The sequence below is a fragment of the Phyllostomus discolor genome, chromosome 7 (assembly GCF_004126475.2).
Source record: "Phyllostomus discolor isolate MPI-MPIP mPhyDis1 chromosome 7, mPhyDis1.pri.v3, whole genome shotgun sequence".
NCBI classification, from domain to species: domain Eukaryota; kingdom Metazoa; phylum Chordata; class Mammalia; order Chiroptera; family Phyllostomidae; genus Phyllostomus; species Phyllostomus discolor.
The window spans coordinates 104,226,182-104,253,537 of NC_040909.2; the positions used below are offsets into that span (position 1 = coordinate 104,226,182).

The 27,356-nt window shown below is 41.1% G+C and overlaps 1 protein-coding gene across 20 annotated transcripts in view; it reads right to left on the minus strand.

Moving 5' to 3' along the window:
* EYA1 (EYA transcriptional coactivator and phosphatase 1) overlaps positions 1 to 27,356 on the minus strand; it is a 295,372-nt gene that overhangs the window by 15,038 nt on the left and 252,978 nt on the right. For all 20 annotated transcript variants that reach the window (XM_036031207.1, XM_036031210.1, XM_036031209.1 and 17 more), the window contains 5 exons: positions 5,986 to 6,044; positions 5,715 to 5,875; positions 4,601 to 4,715; positions 4,362 to 4,483; positions 333 to 433 (listed from right to left, as the gene is read on the minus strand). In XM_036031207.1, the coding sequence (XP_035887100.1) occupies positions 333 to 433; positions 4,362 to 4,483; positions 4,601 to 4,715; positions 5,715 to 5,875; positions 5,986 to 6,044 (558 nt within the window). The remainder of the gene's footprint in view (positions 1 to 332; positions 434 to 4,361; positions 4,484 to 4,600; positions 4,716 to 5,714; positions 5,876 to 5,985; positions 6,045 to 27,356) is intronic.

The window sequence follows — 27,356 nt, forward strand, 5'->3', positions numbered from 1 at the left end:
TGGGTGCAGAAAGGGGCATGCTGGCCTGAGCACGCACACGTGTTAGCCGAGTTCTGAATGATGGCTCAGCACTCTATCTTCTTTTCTGCTCACAAACAATGAACCACAGTCCATGTTCTATGAAGACCAACCATCTTGGGCTTATGTGTGCCCGTCTTCAAAAACAGCCACTTCATATTTAATCTACACTGACCCTTTTTTGTGCTAATGGTTTTGAGCACATTCATAAGTAGTTACGGAGGAAGAGAACTCATGAAAATGTGCCAGTTATGAGCATTTTGAGGACCAAGGAAAACTAAATGGCAGGAGAGGTGCCGTCTGGGAACACTCACCTTTTTTGCTCCTTGTTCCTCTTCTACACCATCACCTATAACAACGTACACCACTTTTCTTCCAAACCTTTGAATTATCCTCTCAAAACAGCTTTCCTTTCCTAATGAACAAAAATCATAAAACATGTAAAGTTTGGGTAACTCAGTGCTATAGCTCTTGAACTTTTTGTTTAAAATGCTTTCTTCATGCTTCTGATTCAACTCTCACCTACTTGTGCAAACGAGAAGAGAACTTTGACATGCCATTTGGGTAGCACGTGGAAGAGCACAATAAATTAAAAATAGTAAATGAATTACCTATGTGGTGTCCCATCCCTTGAAATTGACCGTTTTAGTACTCTTTTCCCAAGGACTCGTCTATTACAAAGCAGGTTTAGTCAATCACAGTACAGCATCTGAGGGAAAAAGTACTCTTTTGCAGCACTACTTTATTTTTCCTACGAGCTAAGACTAAACAAAGGCATGTAATTCTGGCAACAAAGTTTCACTTGATTTTAAAAATGTTTCATGATACAACAAACTCTGAAAATCACGTCTGATCCAAAGGCTATTACTGAGAAGGATGAAAACAATGGCGAAATCAGACACGGGAGTGAGTTCATCCCCACATGTTCAGGTTGGGGTTTCATTGGAATTAAAGACCTCCAAAGTCTAATGTGTTTGCCTGAAATATTTTCATAAACCTGTTTCTGAAATAAATGTCAGATAATGGGGCACTTCAGGGAGCTCATGCCTGCCTTACCCAGACATCTAATGGTCAATAAACCCTTTCCCAGAGAAGAAACAGGTAAAGGTAATAGAATACCTTTATCTATCTATTATCTTTCCCATGTCAGGACTCGATTTGGGCCTCTATGGCAACTACGCTGGCAGCGCCCCCTGCTCTTAATGCAGCCATTGTTGCTGCTGAGAGAAGAGGTCGGTGCCCCAAGTCCGGGGCTGCCAATGGGGTCATTTTAATGGACAATGGGACAGTTTATAGTTTTCAAATGGGAATGGCTGAGCAGGGCCTGCATCTCTTTCAAATAAGGATCAGATATACACACGAACAAATTGCTTGTTTGCTTAAACAAATGTCTGCTTTATATTTGTATTTTGCACTAAAATCTCTACTTTGCATCTGACAGAATGAAACAGGGCCAGCCTTATTCAAAGGATGTCATTTCAATGCTGCTTCAGTTGCCCACTAAACTGTGAAATGTTAAATCACTTGGAGAAACTAATACAAAGTACAGTTTTCATTGCAAAAATATGCAACCCAAAGTTTGAATGCCATGGTGCTATCTTTTCCTCCTCAGAAGGAAATGTTAACAGGTTTTTTTGGGTTTTTTTGGAGTGTCTTTTTCATGGAAAACACAGAGGTAAACTCAATGGCTTTTTAAAGGTGACGCTGTGGTGAACAAAACAGTCCTCACCTACATGCTATCTCCTATAGGCTTCGTTGTGAATTTTGGGTCATGTAGACATTTTGCACAATAAAGGTGAAAAAATTGACTCTTGGAAGTTAATTTGAGCTAAACCCTTCTTAGCTGAAGTTCTCATTTGGATCAATGCATTCTGTCTGGAAGAACACCACAGCTCCCTGCTCCCTGAGACATCTCCTCCTATGCTTCTGCCATTGGCCGACAAGGAAAATGTCTAGGTTTTCTGCATCGACCCTCAGTCATATCTCATTTTATGGCAAAATTAGCACTAACTAGAGGGATTCCAATCTCTACTTTTCTTGTTAGAAATATCATAAAAGAGTGACCCCTAACACTTGGGTTTTGAGAGGATTTCTACCACCACATATTCTTTAATTCTAATTTTTGTTCTGTGCTGAAAAAAAATAAAAGTCCAATATTGCAAATAAAATGCCCATTAAAAATACTTCCTTCATTGTTGTTATAACTTCCTATCAATCATCCTAACATTTTCATATTATTTGGGATTAAGGTTCACCATGCATGTCGTGTAGTCTACTATTTGTTCCTTCCTTCTGGGGAGTAAGGCAATGTCCCTTCTATCCCATGTGCTTCTTAGGAATTTGTTTTGCCTTTTATGTGCTGACCAACCTTTACCTTTGACTCCTGTTTACAAAACATAGTATAGCTACTGTTTATTGATATAATGAGGATAAACACCTGACAGTGTAAACTGATGGCTATTCTTGTGGAACATGAGAACATATAAAAATTTAGTTTTATTGGGTCACTAGGAATTCTATTTGGCATATCCCTTTCTTTTTTTATAAAAATTTTCCAGCATTCTGTTCTTGGCCCTTTTCAGAAAGCACTGATCGTTCTCCAACTCCAACTATTTCCAAGTTCACAAAGCTGTCTCCGAATATCCCAGAGGCTCTTCAAACTCAGCATGGATAAGGTCAAACCCTTCTGTTTCCAATCAAACCTGATTTCCCCATCAGTTAATAGTGTCCCTGCTGATTCAGTTGCCTAAAAGAAACCTCTATGTCAGCCTTCTTCAAAATAAACAACCATTTATTCATACATTTTATTCAACAAACACTTACTCAGCACCTACTATGTGCCGGGCAGTATAGCTACACTGATGAGTGAGGCAGACTATGAACAAATAGCTATACAAGCAATTTTTTAGCCATCAGTAAGTTCTTTGAAGGAGAGGTGGAAAAGTGTAGTCAGAAGGAGAGTTAGATGTATGGGGATTCCATTTTTGTCCCTTTTTCTTTAGAGGTGAGCAGCTATAAACAATCTTTTCCCCACCTACCAGGCTGTTTCTCCCCCTTCCCCAGGACTCACCGAAATAACATTCATCTCATCAGGGTGACGTACAAGGAAAGCCACCTATCACTATACCCAAGGCTACCTTCCCAGCCTCAGCTTTTCCTGAACGCTGCACACTGGTCACCCAGGGCCACTCATGAGTCCCTTAGAAGGGAACATATTTTATTAATTTCTCTGTCTCTTTGTTCTCATAAGCCTGTCTGCCTAGTAAACTCTTATTTACCCTTCCATACCCACCTCAGATGTCATTTCTTCCCTTTAGTTTTCCCTGACATTTGCCCTCTGCCTCCTCCTGGGTGGCAGCGAGTGCTTACTCCACGATGTGCACGTCAGAGTTCAGGCACTGGTGGCATAGACCCCCTACAGTGTGCAAACGTGTCTGGACCTGGGCCTCAGAGATCTAGTTTGTCTCCTATCTTTACTAGCTATTAACTTGAACAATTTACTGAAGTGTCTAAGCTTCAGTTCCCTCATTTATAAAATGGAAAGGTTTTGGAGATTGATTTTAACATGGAAAATGCTTAGTACAGGTTTAAGCTTCTAATAAATACTTGATAAATGCTCATCTACATATTTTTATCATCGTATTATGGTTATATAGCTCTCTGTCTTTCCTGCTGGATATGGAATTCTCTAAGAACAAGAGCCATATCTTTTTTTTAATCCCACTTTTATTCTGTCTTGATTTATAATCCAATTAAATTTCAATTAGTCTTTTTTTCCAACTATGTTTCTTTTTTGCAAAAACTTAATTTTATTGTATCCTCATAACAAAAAGGGGAATTCGGTGCTTTACACATGTTGAATTAAAATAAAACAAGGCGGGTATAAGGGGACTGAATGGTAATGGAAAAAATACAATAAAGATTAAGTTAAAAAATAAAATAAAGCAAAATATAGTTCCAGCAATAATAAAGAAAGCTGCTGTTAGAGTTGTTTCATTTCTACTTCATATATCTCTATACTACTATTTGTTTTAGCTTATGAGATATTTTTGCTGATGCCTAAAAAAAATAAGATAATCCAGAAATGATGCTCAACTGACTATAGCCAAAAGGTATAGGTCTTAATGTTAGCCAGTAAAGTGAAGTTTTCTGAATAAAACTACATGGGTTATGATTTACAGTGTATTTCTCTTCATGTCTAAAGCCAATTTTGACAATAAAATTAGTTAAATTATTCTTCTAGTTTTCTGGCATCTAGCATTCAGAACAAAAGTCTCATTTAATGCCTTTCATTTTTACTAGCCTGAAGGAGAAGAGTGAATCATAAAACAAAAGCAGCTCACCTATTTTAGTTGCACTGTAAATATTTTCTATTGGAAACACAATTCCTAATCCATATAGCAGGACTTTCGCCAATGCTGGGATAAGCTGAGTCGTCGTTACTAAAATATTCACACAGTTCGTCCTATGAGAATGGAGAGAAAGTAAAAAGACTTGGGAAACCAATCTCCAGAATGAATCAGCACAAGCACAGCTCCTTTCTTCAGCAAAGGCACCCCAAAGTGTCCTGGGGAGCGCTTACCGGGAGTGAATGAGCGTGAGCGCTTTGAGGGCCAGTGTCAGCCAGGAGTCCGTCAGGGCTTCAATCTCAGCCCTCAGCTGCAGCCAGGCCTCCCTCTTGGCTGGACCAAGCAGACCTGTGGATTGAAAAGCACATGAACCTACTTCCTTCGCAATGCGTCTATTCAACTTTATAAATAATAAACACTTAATCCTGCTACTACTATAACCCTCAAGCCTTATAGTATTCCAAATGATTTTTCACATATTAGCATTCATTTGACAAATATTTAGTAGTGTAGGAAGCATGTATTGCGTTTGCATTCCTAACATCTTTTCTTTTGGTTATAGAAGTCATCTCTTCTTTTTGAGGGGCCTAGTGGCACCCATTTCTCTAAACATGTAGTTTGGACAGAGCTACCCTACCCTCTAGCTCCCAGGATGGGAGGATGACTATGGTGGCTTGGCCAGTGAAGATCAGTCTTGGAACTCTTGCTGAATCCACTGGGAAAGATATTTCTCCACCCAAATGAGGCACTAAACTGGCTGCTTAGAAACCTGGACACACCGGTGGTCGTCATTGCCACTTTTGGGGAGGGATGGACCTAGAATGACTTTTAAAGGAAAAACTGGGTGAGAGATCTCTGCTGGCATCATTTGAACACCTGGATTTAGCCATGCTGGAAGCAAACACCTTCCCTAAATTTTCATTAGTAAGCTAATATAGTCCCTTTTGTGTTAAAAACCACAAATGAAAACATTCAAACTCACACAAACATCTACTCAGTAGAAGGAGCTTTTTATAAGCCATCTCAAGTCATTGAGCAAGGGCTGTGAACCCCCACTTCACTAGAAGGACAACAGAATGTCAGAGAGGTCAAGAAATTTCCTCCAGGTCACACGCCTACTGGTAAGTTACGGAGCCAGAACTAGGGCGGACGTGCCTGGGCAGCTGGCTCTCGTCTAATCTTCCTCTCACTAAATCACAGCTGGTCAGACAAAACTGGTCTAAAAATAGTTATTCTACAAAAAAAAAAACAAAAAACCCCACCCAGACACAAAAGTGCGTGGTACTTTGAGAATTTTATCTAGACTGTCTGAACTAACCCAGTGAGGTACTGGTGACAGTCACTTGCCTCCGACGTTGTTTTTGTAGGTATTGTAGATCTCTTTTACTCGTCTGTAGCGGAAAGCCAACTTTCTCATCCAGTCTACACCGCCGCGCACACCGGTTGCCAAGCACAAATTAGCACTGGTGGCCGCAGCGGGAAACCCATCTGTTCCAAAGTTATATGTGCTATTTAGACACAAGAAAAGCCCAAAGTTAACCAAAGAAAGTTCATCTTAATTAGCTGAGCAATTACAACATAAAATAGAGTCGGTCTCTTCACCTTCCTATGGGCTCACCTGAGGTCTTGACCGTTATCATCTGAAGAGACATCATCTATATGAACTTGGTCACATTCCTAAAATGCAATCAAAATGCTACATGTCATTTTTCAAAAAGCATTTACATTTTTTTTTTAAAACCACAGACAGCTACTTAAAAACCCCTGCAATTTTAATTGGACTGTTTTCCAACTATGTCAATCAGTAGGTGGCGGTCTTGTTAAATTGACATTTTTACCTACTTCAGGTCCTCTTTTAATATAAGAAACCGGCGATGTCATTAAAGACTACTGTTATTCAGCTTCAGAAAACAGATTTTTGTGTTTAGAAAGGAAAGTGATTGAAAACAATTAGCATGTGTGTTCCATAAACCTCAGGTACCTGAAGACATCATGCTGCTCCAAGCTGATTCAGTCAGTGCCCACACATAACTGAAACCAGACATTTTGGTGAATGTAACATGCTAGAAAAATTAAACCTGATGCTAACTGCCAATGAAATTATGACCTCTGATTGCTGTCGAGCCACACACCAACACAGCCTGGGGCCAGTGTGCTGAAGAGCCCAGACAAAAAAATCTGTTACTGGTTTGCCATTGATTTGAGAGATGTGAGTTTTATTCTTTCTCTTTCTGCATGTGCACGCGCATGTATGTGTGGGAGGAAAAAAGCATGGGAGACTTCAAATAGAAACAATCAAACCATGCCATGTTTTTTATTTATTTTTTGAATGGTTCACTATTATCACATATTCATTTTAATCATTGGGTCTATGAGTTTAGTGTAGAATAATGTTATTTGAATAGACCTGATTTTTAAATCCCAAATCATGTGTATACGTTGTTTAGGAGTGGAGGCTGTCATTGTGGGCTAACACTGTACTGGCCCAAGTTCATATTCGTGCACCTGTTGGCATATGAGCACCCCCTGTATCTTCCCACTGGGCGCCAAACCCCTAGCGTGCATGACTGTGGAAAGAACCGATCTCATACAACTCAGCAAAGCAGAATCCAACAAACGAAAGCACACTAATTTGGAGACAGACAAGGTCTCCAGCCCAGAAAAAAGTAACACATACTTGGCGTGCTTTAATATTTCAGTCATGATTCTTCTCTCTACAGCCGGGCTCCAAATACCCTACTTACTTCTCTTCAAAGTTTTAGTTTCAAAAATATTATTAAAAGAATTTTCCAGGTACACCGTCCTACATTTTAAAAAGGTCTTCTGATTAAAGGTCTGGTCGTATTTCCTGTATAGTTCATTTTATAAAATCCAGTGCTTAACATTCAATTGGCAAGAAAGATGACATACACACAGCGCCCCAGTAACAAAAGGTGTATTTTTATGTTGCTGGTTCCTTCTGAACAAATTCTTTGCTCTCCATGGATTTGTGAGGAAGGGAGCAGAAGATAGAAGTGGAAAGAAACTCAAACCAGCTGTTGCTTAACAGAATTAAAACCCTGACCCCAACCTCTTCTCTAAAGCATCTATTTTCCAGGCAACCCGCTCCCAGCAAGCAGCAAGTTCTAGGGAGGAAAAGACTTTGACCTTGTAACCCTCCCCTGCTCTCCCGAGATCTATAACCTCAGATAAGAAAAAAAGAAAAGCCAGTCCAGGAGGCCTTACATGTGGACGGCGAGTTTCACATTTGAGGAACAGGTCATTCCTGGAAAACGTGTTTGGGAATTTCTCAGAGTTATTCATTTAATCGGGAAGGTGAATGCTAGTTACAGTTGTTGTTTTTGACAATGTACTTATTTTGTCTTTAAAGAGTTTCTAAATCACGACTAGGGATTTCTGCCATTTAATTAGTCAAAAATACAATTTTTTATGTTGTGGGTAAATATCTCTTTTAAGGGTACCTGGTTAATATACAAAAAAGTGTACCTCAAAAGGCCTCCCAAAGCAAACAAGCAAAAGCCATAGTGAGTTTTCTCTCTTGGGAGAGAGAACAGAGCAGGAGGAAGTTGAGGGACTGAAAGAGGAAAAGATATGTTAAAAAGAATTCATTTTAAGGAATCAAAGTTGACCTAAAGTTCCTAGGTTGACTCGAGGCGTGGGGAGAATTCTTTGCAAATGTAGGGTGTTAAGAGGCTTTTCTTAAACTAAAGCCGTGTAAATCCCCATTACTAACAGAGAAGTCAGTTATCTAATAATGACCGTTAATGACTCCATTGTTGCTGTTGTCCTCCCACATCCTGTGTTTGTTTTCTCCTGCAGGCTGCACGGGAGACCTTGTGTTCCCCAGCCTGAGGCTCCACTGGATGTATTGTTCAGTATGTTGGTTCGTCCTAATTAAGTGTCAGTAGCTTTAAGCTTTTACCTGCAGATACCAAACTCATTTGATTTGATTAAAGCAGAGTTTGATGTGTTGGCAACAAGGAAATCTCCTTCTTTATCAGGAGAATTTTTGTAGAATGATTTTAATGACAATAAGTGCAAAAATCAAGAGCATTTTTAAAGGGCCTAATTAGCACCTCAGGAATTAAAAAAACATTAAAATATCTATGTCGAATTTGGTTTTGCAATTGTTGCTCATTTCACTTAACAATAGAAAAAATACCATATTGCACAAATTTTGAATGGATAAAGAGTTACATACTAAAGATTCATTACCTATAAGTTTATATGAGTTTGCAAATAATGGCATAGCTGTTTTGAGAAATAAGCTGTGTGTATGGTTTTTGGAAAATTTTAATGAGGAACTATAATATCTTACTATCTTGATGCTCACCTACTAAAATGTTTAATTCCTCAAAAAAAAAAAAAGAGAGACTTTTAACAGACTGAAATGCTACCTACCCAGCAGAGCTGCGTAATGTGTGACCTGTGCTGGGTGTATTCTCTCTCAAGGTAGAAACCGCAGGCCTGTGCCTTCTAACATCCTGAGAACCTGTCCCTCCAAGGGATGGAACTCCCTGCCTCTCACTCTGCAGAAGGCATCTTGTGTATCACTTGTCTTCCTAAGAGCCTAAATTTAGGTTTTTGTTTTTGCTTTCTGGACTTGGTTGTTTTTAGTTGCCAAATCTGTCTTAAATCCAAACATCAAATAGCTGAGGAAGGGGAGCAGAAGGGGCTTGGCCCATTGAAACAGCAACAGTGGAGCTCTAAGCTCCTTTGGAACAATCCACAGACCCAGAGGACAAGAATGGAAGCTTCCCATATTTTCAGGTGCCAAAATATATCCCTAACACACTGCTTTGGTGCTTAATAAACTGAGGGCAGAACATAACAGAACTCCATGGGAAAAGAAGTTTCTATTCCCCAAAGACTGAATGTGTTGAAAACTCACTTTTGAAATAAAGTTCCAAAAATTTCATGATAAGGTTTTCAGGAGCTCAAGTCATCATTGAACCGGAGTCTTAGAACAGCATTCGAATGTGTGGGGGCCACTGTGCCTGTATGGCCAGGTTAGCACATTTTATGCATTAACTGTCCTGTTGAGGTTTGAGATGCCCAAGGGGTCCCTAACATGGTTGGGTGTCTGGCCTGGAGTGTCACTTGGGCCAGAAGTAGCAATTCCTTGGACTCCTGGTAGACTCTGCAGTCAATATTCATCCCAGCTGGCTAATAATGGGTGCTTTAGTTATGAACGGTTGTCATTTATTCATGTATCCAATTATTTATTAAGGGGCTACTATATTTTAGGTGTTGTTCTAGATGCTAAGGACGTAGCATTTAATAGACAAAAATCCTATCAATTTAGGAATTAATATGGCAGACACTCCAAAGCAGTAAAATATGCAAAATGTGAAATATGTTAGATAGTGTTAAAATCGAAGAAGAAAATAAAAAACAACAGGCAAAGGAAATATTCAATGCTGTGCAGGTGTCTGCGGAAAGAGCCTTGCTGGCCAAGAAAAGATCAAGTACAAAGGATCTGAGGCAGGGGGCCTCTGGTGTTGGAGGAGGGGGAAAGACGAGGCTCAGGAGGGGAAGGGTTAAGCAGGCTGGCAGGTAACAATAGGAGCTGGCTTTGGAACTTTCATTAAGTTATGAGTCCCTGCCCTCAAGGCACTTACAGTTTAACAGAAAAGACATTTACTACACCATGATAAATTACAGTTGTGGTAAAGGCTGCAGAACCTCCCTGGGACCAAAGGAGCATCCTCCTGCTGAATGGCTGGATTTATTGGTCCAAGGGGGTGGCAGAAGTCTAAAAAAACTGAAATTGTATTTTGCGAGGTCAGGGAGGAATAGCAAGGCCCCCCACTGATCCTTGTTGCTTTTGTGATGAAAGCAATCGAGTAAAGAGAGAAACGCAGACTGCTATTACTGAAGCTGTGGTAACAGAAACAGTACAGCTCTGTGGTCCCAGACCGTCAAAGCCAGACTCTACATTTGACAGCCACGGGGTGGGGGTGGGGGTGAGGGAGTGGCTGTCATGGAGGAAGCTATCCTCCTGGCTGGGAAATACTGTATTTTCCGTGTATAATGCATGCTTTTCCCCCAAATTTTTGAGGGAAAAGTAAGGGTGTGCGTTATATAAGGGCAGTACTAAAACCATTGGGTGAACATTATACTTGGCAAAAATACACCTCGGGACAGAGAGATGTGGAGGAGCTCTGGAGTTCTTGACCCCCGAGAGCCAGCTGAGAGGGAAGGCTCTTGAAGACAGTCTCCTTTGCCCCCCACATTATAGATATGAAAGCTAGTCCGGAGGCTGCATAGGGATCGAGGATGGGGGAAATGTGTTTTGTTAAGGGCCTTCCAAAGGGGTGTCACCATGGGCAACATTTTTTGCATATAGCCTCTGTATCAAGTCAGCAGTAGAGGAATATATACTTAATGTTGTTATTTAGCCATTTTCACATATAGCCACGTAGCACAGACAGACCTTAGAAGGGCTGGGCAGGGTTATGATGATCCTTCATAGGAAAAGTTTACAACTAATCACTGAATTCAGATAGTGCTAAAGCATTCTGCCCCCTGACCCCATCCTGAGGCCAGCCCCCCACCCCCCCGCCCCTTTCCAAAGCCCAAAAGCACCAGGGACATGCCACCTGACACTTTGTATCCCTTGATAGTTCAGATTCATTTTGTGTACTTCTGTGGAGTTTCTGTACACTTGTATTTTTTCCACACAGAGTCCTATTTTTGTGTGTGACATGTTAGTGATGAAAACAACAGTCTTTAATGTTATAACTCATTTTACAGATAAGAAAAATGAAGATGCAGAAAAGTAAGGCAAGGTAAGCACTGAGACACTGGCTCTCTGACCCCCAATTCACTGTTTCTTCCCAGGCTCCCTCAGTTTCACATGGAGTGGAGAGTGGCCCCACGCCATATGGTGGCCATGACCTAGGTCCTTTATGGCTTTTCCATTGTTTTGAGCTTAGGGCATTCCAGATCCCCCACATATCCTCCCCTTTGTCTGCTCCACTCCTGCCTGTACCCAGCATTTGTGACCACAGCCCCTCCCCCAGCCTGGCGCTCAACTGAGCCCTCTGTCCTCCAGCAGAAGCCCCAACCCTTCCCACTTAAGTGACTGGCACTTTGGAGGGAGCCCCATTGTGGTAATGGCGTTCTTGCCTGGGGCGGAGGGTACAGAGAGCAACTATAGATGGTGAGAGTATAGGTGTCCATGTGACTTTGACACAGCATGTCCCAAATAGGAGGTTTGAGGCCCAGGAACAGGGATTTGGCACCATCACGGCAGAGAGGCACAGTGTCGAGCCCTAAGGTGCTACATGCAAACCTCCGCTCTACGTGACAGACTCCTACAATTATCATTTGGATAAGCACCACAAACCAATCCACCAGAGCTTACCCTTGCCTGGCCACCCTTTATATTCCACAGCCTATGCCTCGCAGAGGAGTAAAATAAATAAAGTGAGCAAGCTCCGGTTACTACTGGCCCTCACTCCAGACATCTAAGCACTCATGGGGCTGGGCTCGAAAATGCTCGCGTGGATGGTGGTGGGGGAAACGGCCAGCCAACGTGCGAAGCAGCGAACATCAGCTCTGGTGCTGGGAGCAGGAAGAAAGCCACATGGGCTACGATCTCCCAGCCATGGAGCAAAGGCACGCTCGCTTTCAGATCTCTGGATGCACTGTTATTCTTCCTTTTTGGTCCCGTCTGTCAGTGTTCTTGGCACAGCAACTCAGGCTGACCTTTTTCTGATCCATCATCATCTCTGGCCTTCCAGGGCTGGGCCACAGACATGTCCTTTTGGAACAAACCCCAGGAATAACTTCAATTTTGTGCAGGGCTCATATGCAAAATATTAAGTTATGGCTGAATTTTTCTGCAAATATTTATTCTGCTTTGATACCGTAGTGGTTGTACTTTTCCCCCAAGATGTTCACTTGTGCCATAATTATGTAAAAATACACCCTACCATTCACGTTAGTTTAGGAAAATTAATAAAAAGAATTAAGACAGTCACAATAGGTCTTACTCTCTGTGCCAAGCACAGTGACGTAACAGCCGGCACATCGAGGCGCCGTGCCCCTGAACACGACACCAGAAACATAAACTGCAAGCAAACTTGAAGGCTCTAAGATGACTTTGAGGTCAGCTGCATGTTATAAAACGGAACAATATGAAAATGTTACAAACACGCCTTGGGAGAAGTTGAATTATACAAGCCCAAATTCTGCTGACCAAGGCTATATTTGTTCCATTTTCCAAATTTACCAGGAGAAAGTTAACACCATTCTGCCAACTAATTGTTTCAATACCTTCTTTTACAAAGTAAAAATAGAAGGAAAAGAGAGCCGCTAGAGAATGAGGTGTATCATTGTGTCTCTACATCAGTGTGTCTTCTGAGACCAGCTGGAGCTGGCCAGGGTAGAGGAGACCAGGACTGGGCTCTGTCCCCTCCTGTCTGTCATCAAGGAATTGTATCCACTGCTCTGAACTCCCCACTGAACAATATAGATATGTGCTTGGTACCTTAGACATCTACAAGTTACTAGAAAGAATTTTTCCTTTTATTTCTAAACCAAGAAATGGCTAACTAGACAGAATATAGGAGTATTTCTAGTATATTACAGACAAACACACCAACTGTCTGAAAGCTTCAACAAGTGATCAGCAATGCATTAGAAAGGGAAAGGGCAGCGGGGGACATCCCCCTGTGGATCTGCCCACACCATTACTGTCTTTGTCGCAGAAAATCTAAATTGTACAGATGGCATCACAGGGTGACCAGGGTCTGAGTGACAGATGTTTGAAGGGAGTGATTTCCAAAGCAGCTTTTGGAAATAACTCCTGATTCCCTAGATATTTTTCTAACTTCTTTGGGAAAAGTAAGGTAAAATGGGTCATGCCTAGAGATTCTTCATGATCCAGAAATTCTGCATAGGGGGAAGAGGTGGTCAAGAAACAAGCCATTTGATGGGGAAGAGGTAAAGAATCCTGCTTCAAATTCACTGATGATTAGATTGCATATATTGGTCTCTGGGGCTATGAAATTCTGCCATGAGTTAGTATATTTGCAGAAACCATGTTTTTATTTGCAGATTTCTCTCTGCAAAGCAGCCTCTTTAGTCAATGTCCTGTAATGTTTACACTTACTGATGTGTAATAATCATCATCACAATGTGCTTTCTAAGGGTGTGCCACAGCCCTGATTCCCAAACAAACATAATAGAGAGCTTTTGTGGGGCTGTGCCCTGGTACCCACCATCACAACTAGCTGCAAGCCTGCCACATGGGCACGTGGAAAGGCAGGGGGTTCAGTGTGCAGCCCCTCAGCTGTGGTGCTGGGCAGGCAGGCTTGTCATGCCTGTAAGGGCACACCTCGTGACCTGCTGACGGCCCTTGCTTTCCCACCACAATGCTTCCTTGCAGATCTCCCACGGCTAAGGCACAGGGGATGAACAATGGGAGGTTTTAAAATTTGCTTCATTACTTGTGACAATTTGGGGAAATGCAAGTTGATGAATTAAAATATACCTGGAGAAATTTAAATTCCCACTCTAAACTATCTACTCAGCATAGCATTGGCACTAACACATATCCAGTCAACATTTAAACATCCCAATCTGTTTCCATAGCAACAGGATGACACAACTATAGAAGCCAATGAGGGGCAGGATTTCAAATCTCAAAAACTGATACGGAACTTTAACATCTATTTTTGTGATTTGGTAATGAGATACAACTTGTGGAGACAAACACTGCTTTTAATTATTATTTCTTTCTTACAAAGCAGTATTTTAATATATTTAATGTTACAATACCCTTTAGGAAATATCCAAACGAGAGAGCTATTTTACTAGAATCATGTTTATATTAGCTAGACCTAAGTGCTTGTACTCAAAACCCAAGGTTTGAATGAGAGCAATTTCAACAAAGGTATTAGTTATTTCAATATGAATCTGTTTAGATGAATGTCAATATTTAAAAAGTAAAATCTTTACTGAAAGTACCTGAAGATGGCATATTAAGGCCAAAGAGAAACTGAAGTGCTTAAGCTACGGTTTCACCCATGCATGAGGTTATGGTAAACATTTAAGATCACTAAAACTTTATAGGACATGCAAGCTTTTCACTAATAATAATTAAAGAAAAGATGAAAACAGGTTTTTAAACATTTTAGTATTTTCTTGTAATACTAGTTCCTTTTACAATGTACTCAGTGAAAATAAGATGTCATGGTAATACCACTTTAGCGCGTTGCTCAAGGAATTCCAAAGGAATTACAGGAAGATAGCGCCTTCTTAGTGAGCAGTGCAGTTTCATAAGTACATGTCAGTTCCACTCTGCCTGGAGTTCCTTCTTTCTTACAATGAATACCTTCTTTACCACAAGATTATATTAAATATATTTGTCTTTATTCACACTCTCAACCCTAGGGTGAAGAAAAGAAAGCCTTACTAATGAAAGCCAGAAAGAATTGAAAATAAACTTCTAAAACAAAATGAGCTTATTCAAAATGGTTCAGTGCTGTGTTTCTATAAGTATGGATTATTTTAATTGATAATTATGGCATATGTTAAATTTGATCTAATGGTATGAACACTTACAATTTACTTTACTTTTAAAATAGTTAAATATACAGTGAATGCCTGACATCTAATTCTACAAGATCCATTTTTATTGTTTAAGATATGTTTAATGCAATAGCACAATCTATGGCAGTGTTTGCTAGACCCCTGTCACATGCTATTGTACACAAAAGGATTAAACCCAAATGCCTAGCTTTATTTATGGTTCAGCTAGTATAAGAAGATTTGTTTTTTTATGAATTTGTGTAGGAACCAGTGACAATGTTATAAACCTTTGAATAAAAACAAGACCATGCATTAGTGTTTGATAGTATGTCAGATTGTAGTATACAAGTTTATCATAAAAGCAACATGCATACTTTAAATTATATCATGTAACTTAAAGTATTAAGAGGAAATATTAGAGGATGACTATATATAAAATAGTTCAGAGCTTCAAAAAAACCAACTCAGTACATATATACTATAAATGGAGAGTTAGAACTACTCTTAAGAACAAGGCTTTGATCTACTGCTGATGTGGTTTCTCAATTTTCGATGGGTTTGCTCATCGTTCTGCAAACATCATTTGTCACTGGCAGGAGTGCTCTTTGTAACTCCTGTCGCCGTTCTCTCAGATCTATTATTCCTGCTGAGCGCATCTACTGCAGAAGGATTTTTCACAGTGACACCGACTCTAGCCTTGCTGTGAATGATCACAGTCTCATAAAAACCGTTCTTTTTATTGCAAACTTGCTTCCAGAAGTATGGCAAAATACCCGAACCAGGAAACCTTTCATCCTCTTCTACGATCCCTTTCCTTTAACACTCTTTTGAAGGAACTGAATCACATACTAATTTATTCACAGAGTGTTTAACTAGAAGTTTCAATTTACACAGAATAGTTCTCTGTTTTGATCACATATAAAACAATGAACTAAAGCTATAATTTTGAATAGGTCATATTTTAAGAGAGGTTTTTTTGAGCAATTTTTCAGTCTAAAATTAAATATTTGGAATAAAAGTTCCAGTTCATGACCATTCCATGTCTATTGAATCATCTTAACCGCAAACCATATGTCAATAGAACTTTTAAAGAAATATTTTAATGTAATTGGCTTTTTAAGTGACCTTTTTTGCAGGGGTGGGAAGTAAGATCTGAAAGTTTGAAAGAGATTGGTTTATCAATTTTAGTTAACATATCATGCGGCTGGATGATTTTAAATAATAAAAAAATACTCACTTTTGTATAAAAAGAATGAATGGCTCAGAATAACATCCTTAGTTACTAAGTTAATAAAAGTCTCCCAGCCGATTTCCTCTGCCATATAATAATTATTTTCTCGGGAGGCAAAAGTATGCAGAACCGGACATTGGCACTTAAAAAAGGTCCCCCTTGAGCTGCAGGAAGGTTCCATCATCACCTCCCCTCACTGTCTGCCCCTCACGGGGCAGAGAGGACCTCTGAGGGGGCCACTTCCGTACTTAAAAAGTTTCCTTCTCGTCCAAGTGTCAGTGGGTCTGAAATTCCAGCCCCTGAAATCATTCCTTTTGAATCTTCTTTTATAGGACAAAGACTTCAGGTAACAAGACAGTAGTTAAGCTTCATAACTTTGGTGTGTACTGTTCTGTCTGATAAACTTCCTCCAGCACAGGAGCAGTGGCGTGGCCCCAGCCACTGGGTGTCAGGGGGTGGGGGAGGAGGAGGGGTGCTGGCAAGGAAAACTAGGGAAAAAGTGTGTCCAAACCCACATTCTCACTCACTAGAAAACTACCTTTTTTTCCCATGATTTAATTTGTAAGGCAACAAATAATCATGTTTTGGTTATCTATTATTCAGGAAAATGCTATATTATGTGCCACAAACATGTCACATATGTATTTATTATAAATACAGGGCCCAGCACAAATAACACCCCTTTTATTACATAAAAATCTTTTATTACAAAATCATAAGCATGTAATTCTGTAACATAACATTATCACACTCAAGCACACTATAGGACACTTTAGGTGAAATGTTCAAATTGCTGTCCATCTCGTGCAAGACATTCATGTACCCTACCAACCACACTCGATGGCGTTCCTTCTGCCTGATGCTGTATAGTATTAACTGTAGAAATACCTCTAGAAAATATATAGGGCACACATTCTATATTCTTTCATTCATTTGTCATACATTCAACTAAAAACTGGCCACCCACTTGCATACCAAGCACCCAACACACAGAATATGAATGAGACACAGATATTTCTAGTAAGGCTTTATAAACATGGGGAAGAGCTGGAGACAGTACAGGAGAGTGTCACTATAATTTCTCTTGGGGAAGGAACCGAATTTCTTACAAAGCTATGGGAATGGAAAATGGAATTCACCACGTGTCTAGTCCTTTCCGCCGCCCTGTGCATCACTGATTTAGATACATTTTTCTCATAGAGGATTTTGTTCTACCAGGAAATACAATTTCCAACATCTGGAGTATAAGTTTCTTGGGGGCTGGTAATACATATCACTTCTGTTTCTGTCTATCTCTGCCTTTGAACCAGATGCTTTAGGAAAATTAAATTGGAAAGACGTAATATATTCTAATGCTATTAAGCATTCAAGGGCCTCTATTATGAGCCTTAATCTTACCTATCTGGTGCCACGTCTGTCTGTCTGTCCTGCACATCCCATTGCAAATGGCATGCATCTGCGAGGCTGGTCTCAATCTGCCTGGCCTCCACTTTCCTAAGATGACAGTTTGTCTCTTGCTTGCTGGAATGCCTTCTGTCTCCTTTCTTTCCTGTCCAGGCAATGCCCTCTGCTATACCTACATTGGTTTCTTTCTCAGGCCCTGGTGTGTGCCTGTGACCCACTTTCTAAATAACTGCGACAGATATCGAGAACCTGCTAGGTGTCAGGCATGGTGCCAGGTATATTCAATGTTATTTCCAATCCTCCCGAACATTCTACATTTATGGATAAAGAAATGAAGACATATAAATGACTTTTGTATATCCCACCAGATAATAAACTCTGTGAAGGAAGACAGAACTCTTCATGTGTCTTTTTCTCCCTGTTTATTTTCTAAATAGGATTCTATTTTCTGCCTATTTATTTTCTATGCAGGCCAAGTACATAGATGATACTGAATGCAATCTTCCAGATAGTCTTATAGCTAGAATTTAGCTAAGAAAGAATTGATGACCCAATCAAAAGTTCACTGACAATCATACTGCATTATGTCACTGAAGTGTTAAATACTAGTTTTTTAAAAATAAATTCATCTGATGATAAAATGATACATACTCAGGTAGAAAATTCATGCCAGACAGAAACATACATAAGGAAATACACTTCAGTTGCACCCCTCAGCAGTAACTACTGTTAACATTCTTTTATCATCCTTCCTGTCCTCTTAACTCACTTAATTATCCAAAGTTTCTTATGTTCTTCGCAGAGCTGACATTTCAGTAGGAGATACACACCGCGAGAGCAGGTAACAACTAGACACGTGTTTTGTAGCTACTTTCCCCTCCACTTAATATGTAGTAAAGATATTTTTATATCAATTATCTATATTATCTTTTAAATTGCTGTATACTATTCTATTTTATGCATGTTTCATATTTTTTTTCACTGAGCAGAGGCTGACAGTTTCCAATGTTTCTTTGGACTGCTAACCTCAGTCGGGTAACAATTATCCATGCTCCTTACAACTCTGTGTGACGCGTCTCAAAGACCCCTGGGTACATGGCACAGACATTGCTTAGTAAACGTTTCAGTGAATGACCATTGATCCACATGCTTGGATGTGTTGATGACATTCAGTTATCACCTTGGGCTACATGATATTTTCCTTAGATGATTTTTTTTTAACCCCTTAGACCTTTGAGCCTTATTCATTATATGCCTTCTGCTTGCAACTCTTCTTTGAAGCCCGCCCCCCACTGCCGGGGGGGCTGTTAACCCTTCAGGGGCCGTCTCTGTGCCGTCCTCCCCTTTCTGAGGACTCCTACTTAGGCTGAGCTTATGGCACTTTGTGCTCCTGGAGAAGAGGATCATCATCTTGTTTAGGATCATCTCTAAAAATAGTTTTAAAAAATTCCTCTGCTTATTATCTCAATTTAAATAGAAAGTTTTAAATTTTTCTTGGTTTGGGGAAAAGCCCTTATCAATTTCCATAAGGCCTTGGCCAGTTGTGAGGAGTGACTTCTGCTTCTCACCATTTGCATAAGTATGTGATTATAAACATAACAGATTATTTATTTTTGCCACCTATAATTTAAATAACTTCACTTCTATTTTAAAGTAAGTGCTATGAAGATTAGTTTAAAAGAGAAAATATGCTTATTTCACTACACCCCTTCTATTTTAAAGTAAGTGCTATGAAGATTAGTTTAAAAGAGAAAATATGCTTATTTCACTACACCCCTACATATTCTTATTAGACACATGCTAAACAGGACATTTCAGTTTTCCAAGCTACCCATTTTTTTTGCTGAGTAGAAATGTCGTAGCTGCAAGTCCAGTAGGACGGCATTAATGCGTGCTTAAGACAAACAATTCCCACCAATTGAAATGGATGACATCTCAGACATAAGAACTCCCTTCGACTTTCCGACAAAGTGCCAATACTGGAAGATAATTCTCAGTTACTTTTGAAGGGGCAAAGGAATTTACAAAATAATGTTGATCAACAGTATTGAGTATTGAGTATCCTCTCTGCCTCCACCTGCCTTACAAAGGAACAGCCCACAACTGGCAGCAAGAAGGACCCAGGATCTAGAAAGCTTTCCTTAGAAATGCTGTTAAGTTGCTAAACTGAACTGAGCCCAGATAGAGGCTCCATTGTAGCTGCTCCGAAACAGGAGAAGTCTCCGGGGGCTGCAACTTAAACACACTGTGGGGAAGTTGAAGTTACAGGCTTTCTCTTGCACTAGTCAATTTGAAAAAAGAATTCCTTTCTCGACTGAGCAAACTTCCTATGGAGGTAACTGAATAAAATCTGGCTTTACAAAGTAGTGACTCTCTCTCTCTCTCTCTCTCTCAGATTGAAGATTAGCTAGCACCTGTCAAAATCAAGAATCTAAATGAAAGGTCTGTCATATGTGACACCAAAAGGTCAATTTCACAGGATTTTAAAATAAACTGGCAGCCACCCAGCCAACTCTGTGGAAGCTGCAGAGGCATTTCCATCCCCCACTCAATAGCAGGGGAAGGCGCTCCTGTTCTGCGAGGCTCACCAGGTGGCAGGTGCTGGGCTGGGGCTCCAGACCCCTGCCACCTCCTGAGAGCTCGCTGTCCCTGCGCCATTTCTGAAGCTGGTCAGAGCTGGCTGTGAGCAGCCCACGCATTAGAATGCAGACTGCAGTCAGGTCGCTCCATCTCTGAAGTGCCCCTCCTTTGCTCAGACCACACCACCTTCCAGCAGCTTTGCCCACAGACTAAAGAGACTATGGCAAAGCCAGGAAGACAGTTCCATGGGCAGGTTAATTACCAGTTTGCTAGAAGGACCACTTTTGTTTCACGTGAGTCATTGAATTTTCTGAATCCTAAATCTTCAATACACACTTAGATTCTGTGTTTTGAAACAAAAATTTCACAAAGGGACCCTTGCTCTGAGATCACTTTTCTTCCTCATTCAAACATTCTTCCTGGGAATCTTAACTATTATTTCTTGGGTGATGGCTTCAAGTTCAATTCTCCTTTCTGAGCTTCAGACCGGCACGCACAACTGCTTGCTGAAGTTCACCTGCCAGTCCGACACGGGCTTCAGATTCAACATCTCAAAACCCAATAGCACCGTCCTTCCAAAGCCAGCCAATTTTCCTGCTTTTTAAATTATTATTTTTATTTTTTATTGTTACCTTATTGCTCAAGCCAGGCACTAAGGCTCTTTCTTCCCTACCCGCTGTGTTGACTGCAGTTACTAATCCTTCCAGAGGACTTTCTCAGTAGCTGTCACATCTGCCCCTGCACTGTCCCCACAAACAAACCCTGTTGATTTCTCACTCAGATTACTGCCACCTCTGACTTCGCAATACAGCTCATTTCCATTCTTTTTTTAAAATTTGTTTTTAGAGAGAGGGGAAGGGAGGGACAAAAGGAATGACAGAAATATTGGTGTGAGAAACATTAATTGGTTGCTTCTCCCACATGCCCAGATCATGACCGAACCCGCAACCCAGGCAGGTGTCCTGACCAGGAATCAAACCTGTGGCCTTTTGGTTTACAGGCTGACACTCAACCACCTGAGCCACACTGGCCAGGGCCCATCTCCATTCTTTAAGGATTACCCTTGGCATTCAATATGAAACCCAACTTTCTTAGCCAAATGGACAAAACCATATGGTCTGGCTTTTCTCCCATACCTACCTCACACCTGTTCCATGCAGGCTCTGTGCTTTATAGCTACTCAAACTCTTTTCCCAAGTGTCACACACTCCCATGCCACTTCATTAGGAAGTCATTTCTCTGACATTCTCAGCCCTGTCACCTCTTCCCCACTAGGGTCAGCCACCTGCCTTTAGAGCCACTGCTGTCCCATGTGTCTCCATCACTGTGGCTCACATGCTGCGACATAATGTTCTTCTGCTTCTCTGTGCCCACCTGGCAATTGGGGTCCTGGAGGGCAGTGGATATATTTCATCTCCTCAGTGCCTAGCACAGTGTCCAGAATGGAGCACATGAGTACATTCACAGTACAGGAGGTCTTGTCTCTCTGTAATGCGGGGTCTACTAGGATGATATTTTTGCTTATTCGACTACAGGATGTTTTTTAAAATTAGTTTTAGAGAGGGAGGGAAAGAGGAAGGTGGGGATAGGGAGAGAGAATGAATGAACAATTGATGTGAAGAGAAACACTGATGATTTGTCTCCTGTGTGTGACTCAACCAGGGATTGAACCCACAACCTAGGTATGTGCCCTGACCACAGATATAACCTACAACCTTTTGGTGTACAGGATGATGCTCCAACCAACTGAGCCACCCGGTCAGGGCCAAGAACAGGGATTTGTAATCACATGTCTGTCTGCTCACTGCCTGCCTGCCTGTGCGTCTGTTTACCTGTCTACCCACATCCCAACATTTCAGAGCAAATCTTAGGTTGCCTGAATAACTGCTGTTCATGAGACATGGTGAGAAAGAAAGATTTCAAAGAACCCATCAGAGAACACATTGGTACTGGGCCCGGCTGTGTCACATCGGCGTGTGCCACCACCAAGGTGCTACTGCCTCCTCTGTGTTGCTACCAAGGAATAGCTGTTGTGTCAGCAGCTGGAGAAGTTCAGTGCAGTGACATCTGTGACAGGAAGCCCCTGTGCCACCTGAGCTACTTCCCTTCCCATGTGTAACCTGGAGATGATAAGGTTGAGTTCACGGTGCTGGCGGAGACTCAAAGTTGATGTTTTCCCTTTTTTTTAAAAAAAAAAAAAAGATTTTTACTTATTTTTAGAGAGAGAGGAAGGGAGGAAGAACGAGAGGGAGAGAAACATCAGTGTGTGGTTGCCTCTTGTGTGTTCCCTGCTGGGAATCGAACCCACGATCCTTTCATTTCCAGGCTAGTGCTCAATCCACTGAACCACACCAGCCAGAGCTCAAAGTTGATGGTTTTTGACTGATGTGAGACTTGCTTCGCTAAAGCCTGTTGCCTTCCTTCCTCCTGCTTCACCGGGGCAGGAGCAGCCTGGGCCAGTCCGTAGAGGAGCCAGCCACCTGGACTGCATCCAGGGAGGGGCCCCACTCCATGCTGCACACACCACCAGCGAGGTCCACGAGCCCTCCTTCAAAACACGGGGCTGGAATTGGACAAACTTCTCAGCACAACCAGAGAAACATGTGTCTTTCTGACACAAAGCCAACATCCTTGTTTACCATGAAGGAACAGCATCAAGTGATGGGAGCCAGATCCAGGAGCTCTTACCCAGCAGTAAACCTCCCCTCATGAAAGTGGGAGTGCGCAGGGGGTGTGAGTGAGGGAAGAGCAAGAGGCGTGCTCCGTGAAGTGCCTGGAACCATCTTCACTTGCAAACTGAACACAGTCAATTTTATTGTTTTCTGCTGTGGTTTCCCTCGGAATTCATCATGGTAATTTGGGCAGCAAATCCCTTATTGTCTCCTACTCTTCTTCCCCCGACCCCTCCCCAAGTCACCCCCTTTTCTTCGTCTGCAGTTCTGCCCAGTGCTCTGCATCAGAAGACACTCCACCGACAGCGATGGCAGCACAGACTGCTTGCTGCCTCCCAAGCACACGCTAGTTCTCCGCACTGAGTAGATATTAATGTGCGGAGTCCTCGCAGTGACCCTATCAGGGGTTACTTTCATCATTTAATCTCACAGACAGGAAATCGGTGCACTGAGGGGCCCCTCTTGAATGAATGAATTCATGAGTTCAATCTGGTACTTCTGGAACTATAAGATAAGAAACCACATACATGTAGGGCTTTGAGTCAGGTTAGAATAGTTGAATCATACCCATTTTGGTTTGGCATGAGGACTCTTTCTTATGAGAAGTAAAAGAGGAAAGAGAATGAAGATATTCCATCAAATATAGAAACAATAGTGGAAAAGTGATTTAAGCTTGAGGGTGGTCCCCACCCTCAAGGGATTTCCTGGTGGGGGACAGAGAGGGGCAGAGGAAAAGTCATAACAGCATGTACGGCAAGTATTTTTACTGTGAGAACGGTCCCCTCTTACCACTGCCAGATCCCACTGCCTGCCTGGCCCGTGCCGGGGGCGGGGGGGGGGGGGTCTGCCTTCCTTTTGACCTGAGCACAGCCCTGTAACTCGTGTTCAAGCTCCTGCCCCTGCTCCCACCCAAGGACTTCACTCTTGCAGTTCTGCCCTCTCCGCCACACCACACATCTTTTCTACCCAATCATCCCACTGGCATCCAGCTGGCTTACACACTTGCAGTTTAAAGTTGAAAGACTCTGCCTTGATTCCATGAATCCCTTTGTGTACCACCCATGTCTTCCCATGTTGTCACTGTGGAGACTTGCTCATCCTCTCTTAACCCTCATCTTCTCTTCAATCCATTAGAATTGGACTATGTCTTCCCATTTCAAGGAAATGGTGCTTATCAGGATCATTAACAACCTTCATGCTTCCCAAATCCTAAAGTCACTTGTCTGTCTTCCTCTCACTCCACTCCAGCAGCATGTGACACCATCGTGCCGTCCTCTAGCTCTTGAAACACTGTTTTCTAGGTGTCACACATTCTACCTATTTTACTGTCTGTTCCTTACCAGTCTCTGGAAGCTCTTTCTCAGTCCTATGTCTAATTGTCAGAGTGTGTAATGCTCAATCTGAGTCCCTTTTCCTCTTATGTGATGCTAATCAGTGTCACACCTTTATGACTCCCAAAACTGTATCTTCAGATTTGCCTCTGACCTCTGAGAGCCAAACACGTATGTACATGATCTCTTGACTTGGATGTGACATACATATCTCAAACTTAACCTGCAGAAGCAGAGTGCCTGGGTACACTAGGACACCACCCCTCTACCTCAGCACCCCAGGCCCACTCTTCCTCATTTCAGATAACGTGACCACCCTCCATTTGCTCAGGTCAAAACCTGGCGGCCACTCCTGATTCCACTTTCCCCCTTCTCCCGCATCCAATCCATTAGCAAATCCTGCCACCAAATCACACCTAAACCCTGTGACTTGTCACCGCATCCGAACTGCCGCAGCCACAGCCCAGAGCTCCCTGGCTGGCAGCAGCAGTCACCTCGTGGGTCTCAGTGGTTCCACTCTCACTCCATTCCTCACATCATAACCGCACTGATCTTTTAAAGGTGTGAATACTATTGTGTCCTTGCTTAAAACTCACCAGTGGTTTCCCACTGCAATTAGGCAAAAAAAGAAAAAAAACCCAACTTCTTTACCACGGTCTATAAGGCCCTGCTGATCTGGACCCCATTACTCTCCCCCCACTCATTCTGTCCCAGCCACACTGATTTTACTTAAAATATTTCTCGAAGGAGCAGAAATGCATTCAGGGCCTTTGACTTGCCATGCCCCTTGCAGAAGGCTTTTCTGCCCCTTCAGCTACTTCCTTCCCAACTTCCTGTTTCTTCACGAATGCCCTCTCCTCAGAGACCCCTCTTCCTGACATCCCAGCTAAACACGCTCCACTCCAACCATGTCTTATCCATTACTGTTTGGTTTTGCTCACAGCCCTTACCACTACCTGAAACTATTTTATTCAGTGTTTATTTCTTACTTCTCTCTCAGAGTGCTAACTCCATAACATAAGTAAACTTGACCGAGCTATTGCTGTATACTCTGAAACTAGAACCATGCCTAGAACTTGGTAGTTGATACGTATTTATTGACTACCGAAGGACAAGTGCAACAGGTATGACGAAATTAAAAGTGTCACTGGCATCTAAGTTTTGGAGCATCACAGAGAAAGAGCACTTACAACCTACCATCTAGACTGGCAACTTTTTCATAAAATTATCTCCAGTTATTTTTTTATATGTCATAGATGCTAAATCAGGATCATATAGTATGACTTATTTTGTAGAATGTTTATTTTTCAACTTGAAGGTACCTTTTCAAAGTATGTTTCCCTCCAGTTTTAAAAAATATTCCATAATTTTGAAAAATATTAATAAACTTTATATTTTAGAGAAGTATTAGGTTCAAAGCAAAATTGGGTAGAAACAGAGATTTCTCATGTCCCCTGGCCCTCCGACATGCACAACCTGTCCTGCGATCAACATCTTACACCAGAGTAGATGCATTTGTAATATTCAATGAAGCTGCGTCAACATGTCACCATCAACCAAAATCCACAGCTTACATTAGGGTTCACTACTGGTGCTGTACATTCTGTGGGTTTTGGCCAATGGGTAACGACACATAGCACCACTATAGTATCATACAGAGTAGTTTCACTGCCCTAAAAATCCTCTGTGCATTTCGTCTTACCCATCCCTCCCTGCCATCCCTGGCAACCAATGATCTTTTTACTGCATCCATAGTTTTACCTTTTCCGGAATGTCAAATAGTGGGGGTCATAGACTATGTAGCCTTTTCAGGTAATATGCCATTAATTTTAACATGAAGGTTACAATGGAATTGTATAGTCTATTTTTAAGCCTGAAATGAACAATGAATATTTTCCTCAATGAATTGTCTTCCTTTTCAATGAAAATATATTATACTATATTTCATTATTAATTTATTTTTGGGTATTTAAAATATCCCTATATTTCAATGGTAAAAGTCACCTTTTGGAAGATGTACGGTGGGCTTCAGTGAATATCTACAAGGTGCTGGACCTGAATTGGAATCTGCCACTCAGTAGCTGTGAGACCTTAGACAAGTTTTGTTTTAAAGCTTCACTTGGCTCCTCCAAAAAAAGGAGAAAATAATGGTGCTTTTATCACAGAAATATCAGGGGATGTTTCTATGATGCATCTGATAGGTGTGGGATGTAGAACGATGCATATAGACCACTTAGGACAAGTGTTCCATGAACGCGTATTACTCTTGTATCAATTATCTGCCTATAAGTCTTTTTTCTAGAATATCAGCTAAAAGTAGATTTATTCAGTAAAAGGATCAGCACGATTGTTCTGGCAATTGAACCTACAACCTTTTGGTGTATGGGATGATACACCAACCAACCCACTGACTTACCTAGCTAGGGCTAGAGGGCTCTTGATTTTTAAATTAAATTCTATAATACTTCACTTTTCTTAAGCCTATTATAAATTCTAAGACTATTGCAATAGATTCATTTCAGTGTCCTGTGTATATCAAATCTGCAAAAAACAGTAACTTTAATCTTTCATTAATTGTAGTTTATTCCTTATTTCACTGCCCTGAACTCCTAGAACAAAGCTGAATAATAGAGCTGACAGAGGGCACTCTTATTTTGTTTCAATTTCTATGATAATATCCCTCTATTACTTTACTGTTAAGAACAATGCTGCCTGTTGGTATTAAGTAAATATCTTTTATTATGACAGATACATTTTGACTCAACTTTCTGATGAACATCAGAATTAATGAAGTCTTTGAATATATTTCTATTTTTTACTTCAGATGAAACAAAGACAGAATCTTGCAAAAATTATGAAGAAATAAGATGAACACTTGAATGTAGTAATGACAATGGATAAAATATGAGTATTGCCTCTTTTTGGCCATCAGTTATAATATAGTTAAAAATCTATACACATTTATTATGTCTAATAAGCATTTGTTTGCTTGAAAAACTTATTTTGCTCCCTAAACTGAGGACTTTTATGTTATTTTTGTGAACTAGAAAAAAAAATGAACAAGGCCAATTAACCTACCTCAAAATACAGGGAGGCAGAGTTAATTTGTCTTCCATGGGGGAAAAAAACAAATGCTTTTCTATTCTAATAGATCAGTACTCAATCTAGCAAACACTCATTTTTGGGTGGTATGGAGGATATTATTAGAATTTTTAAAAAGTATGTAATC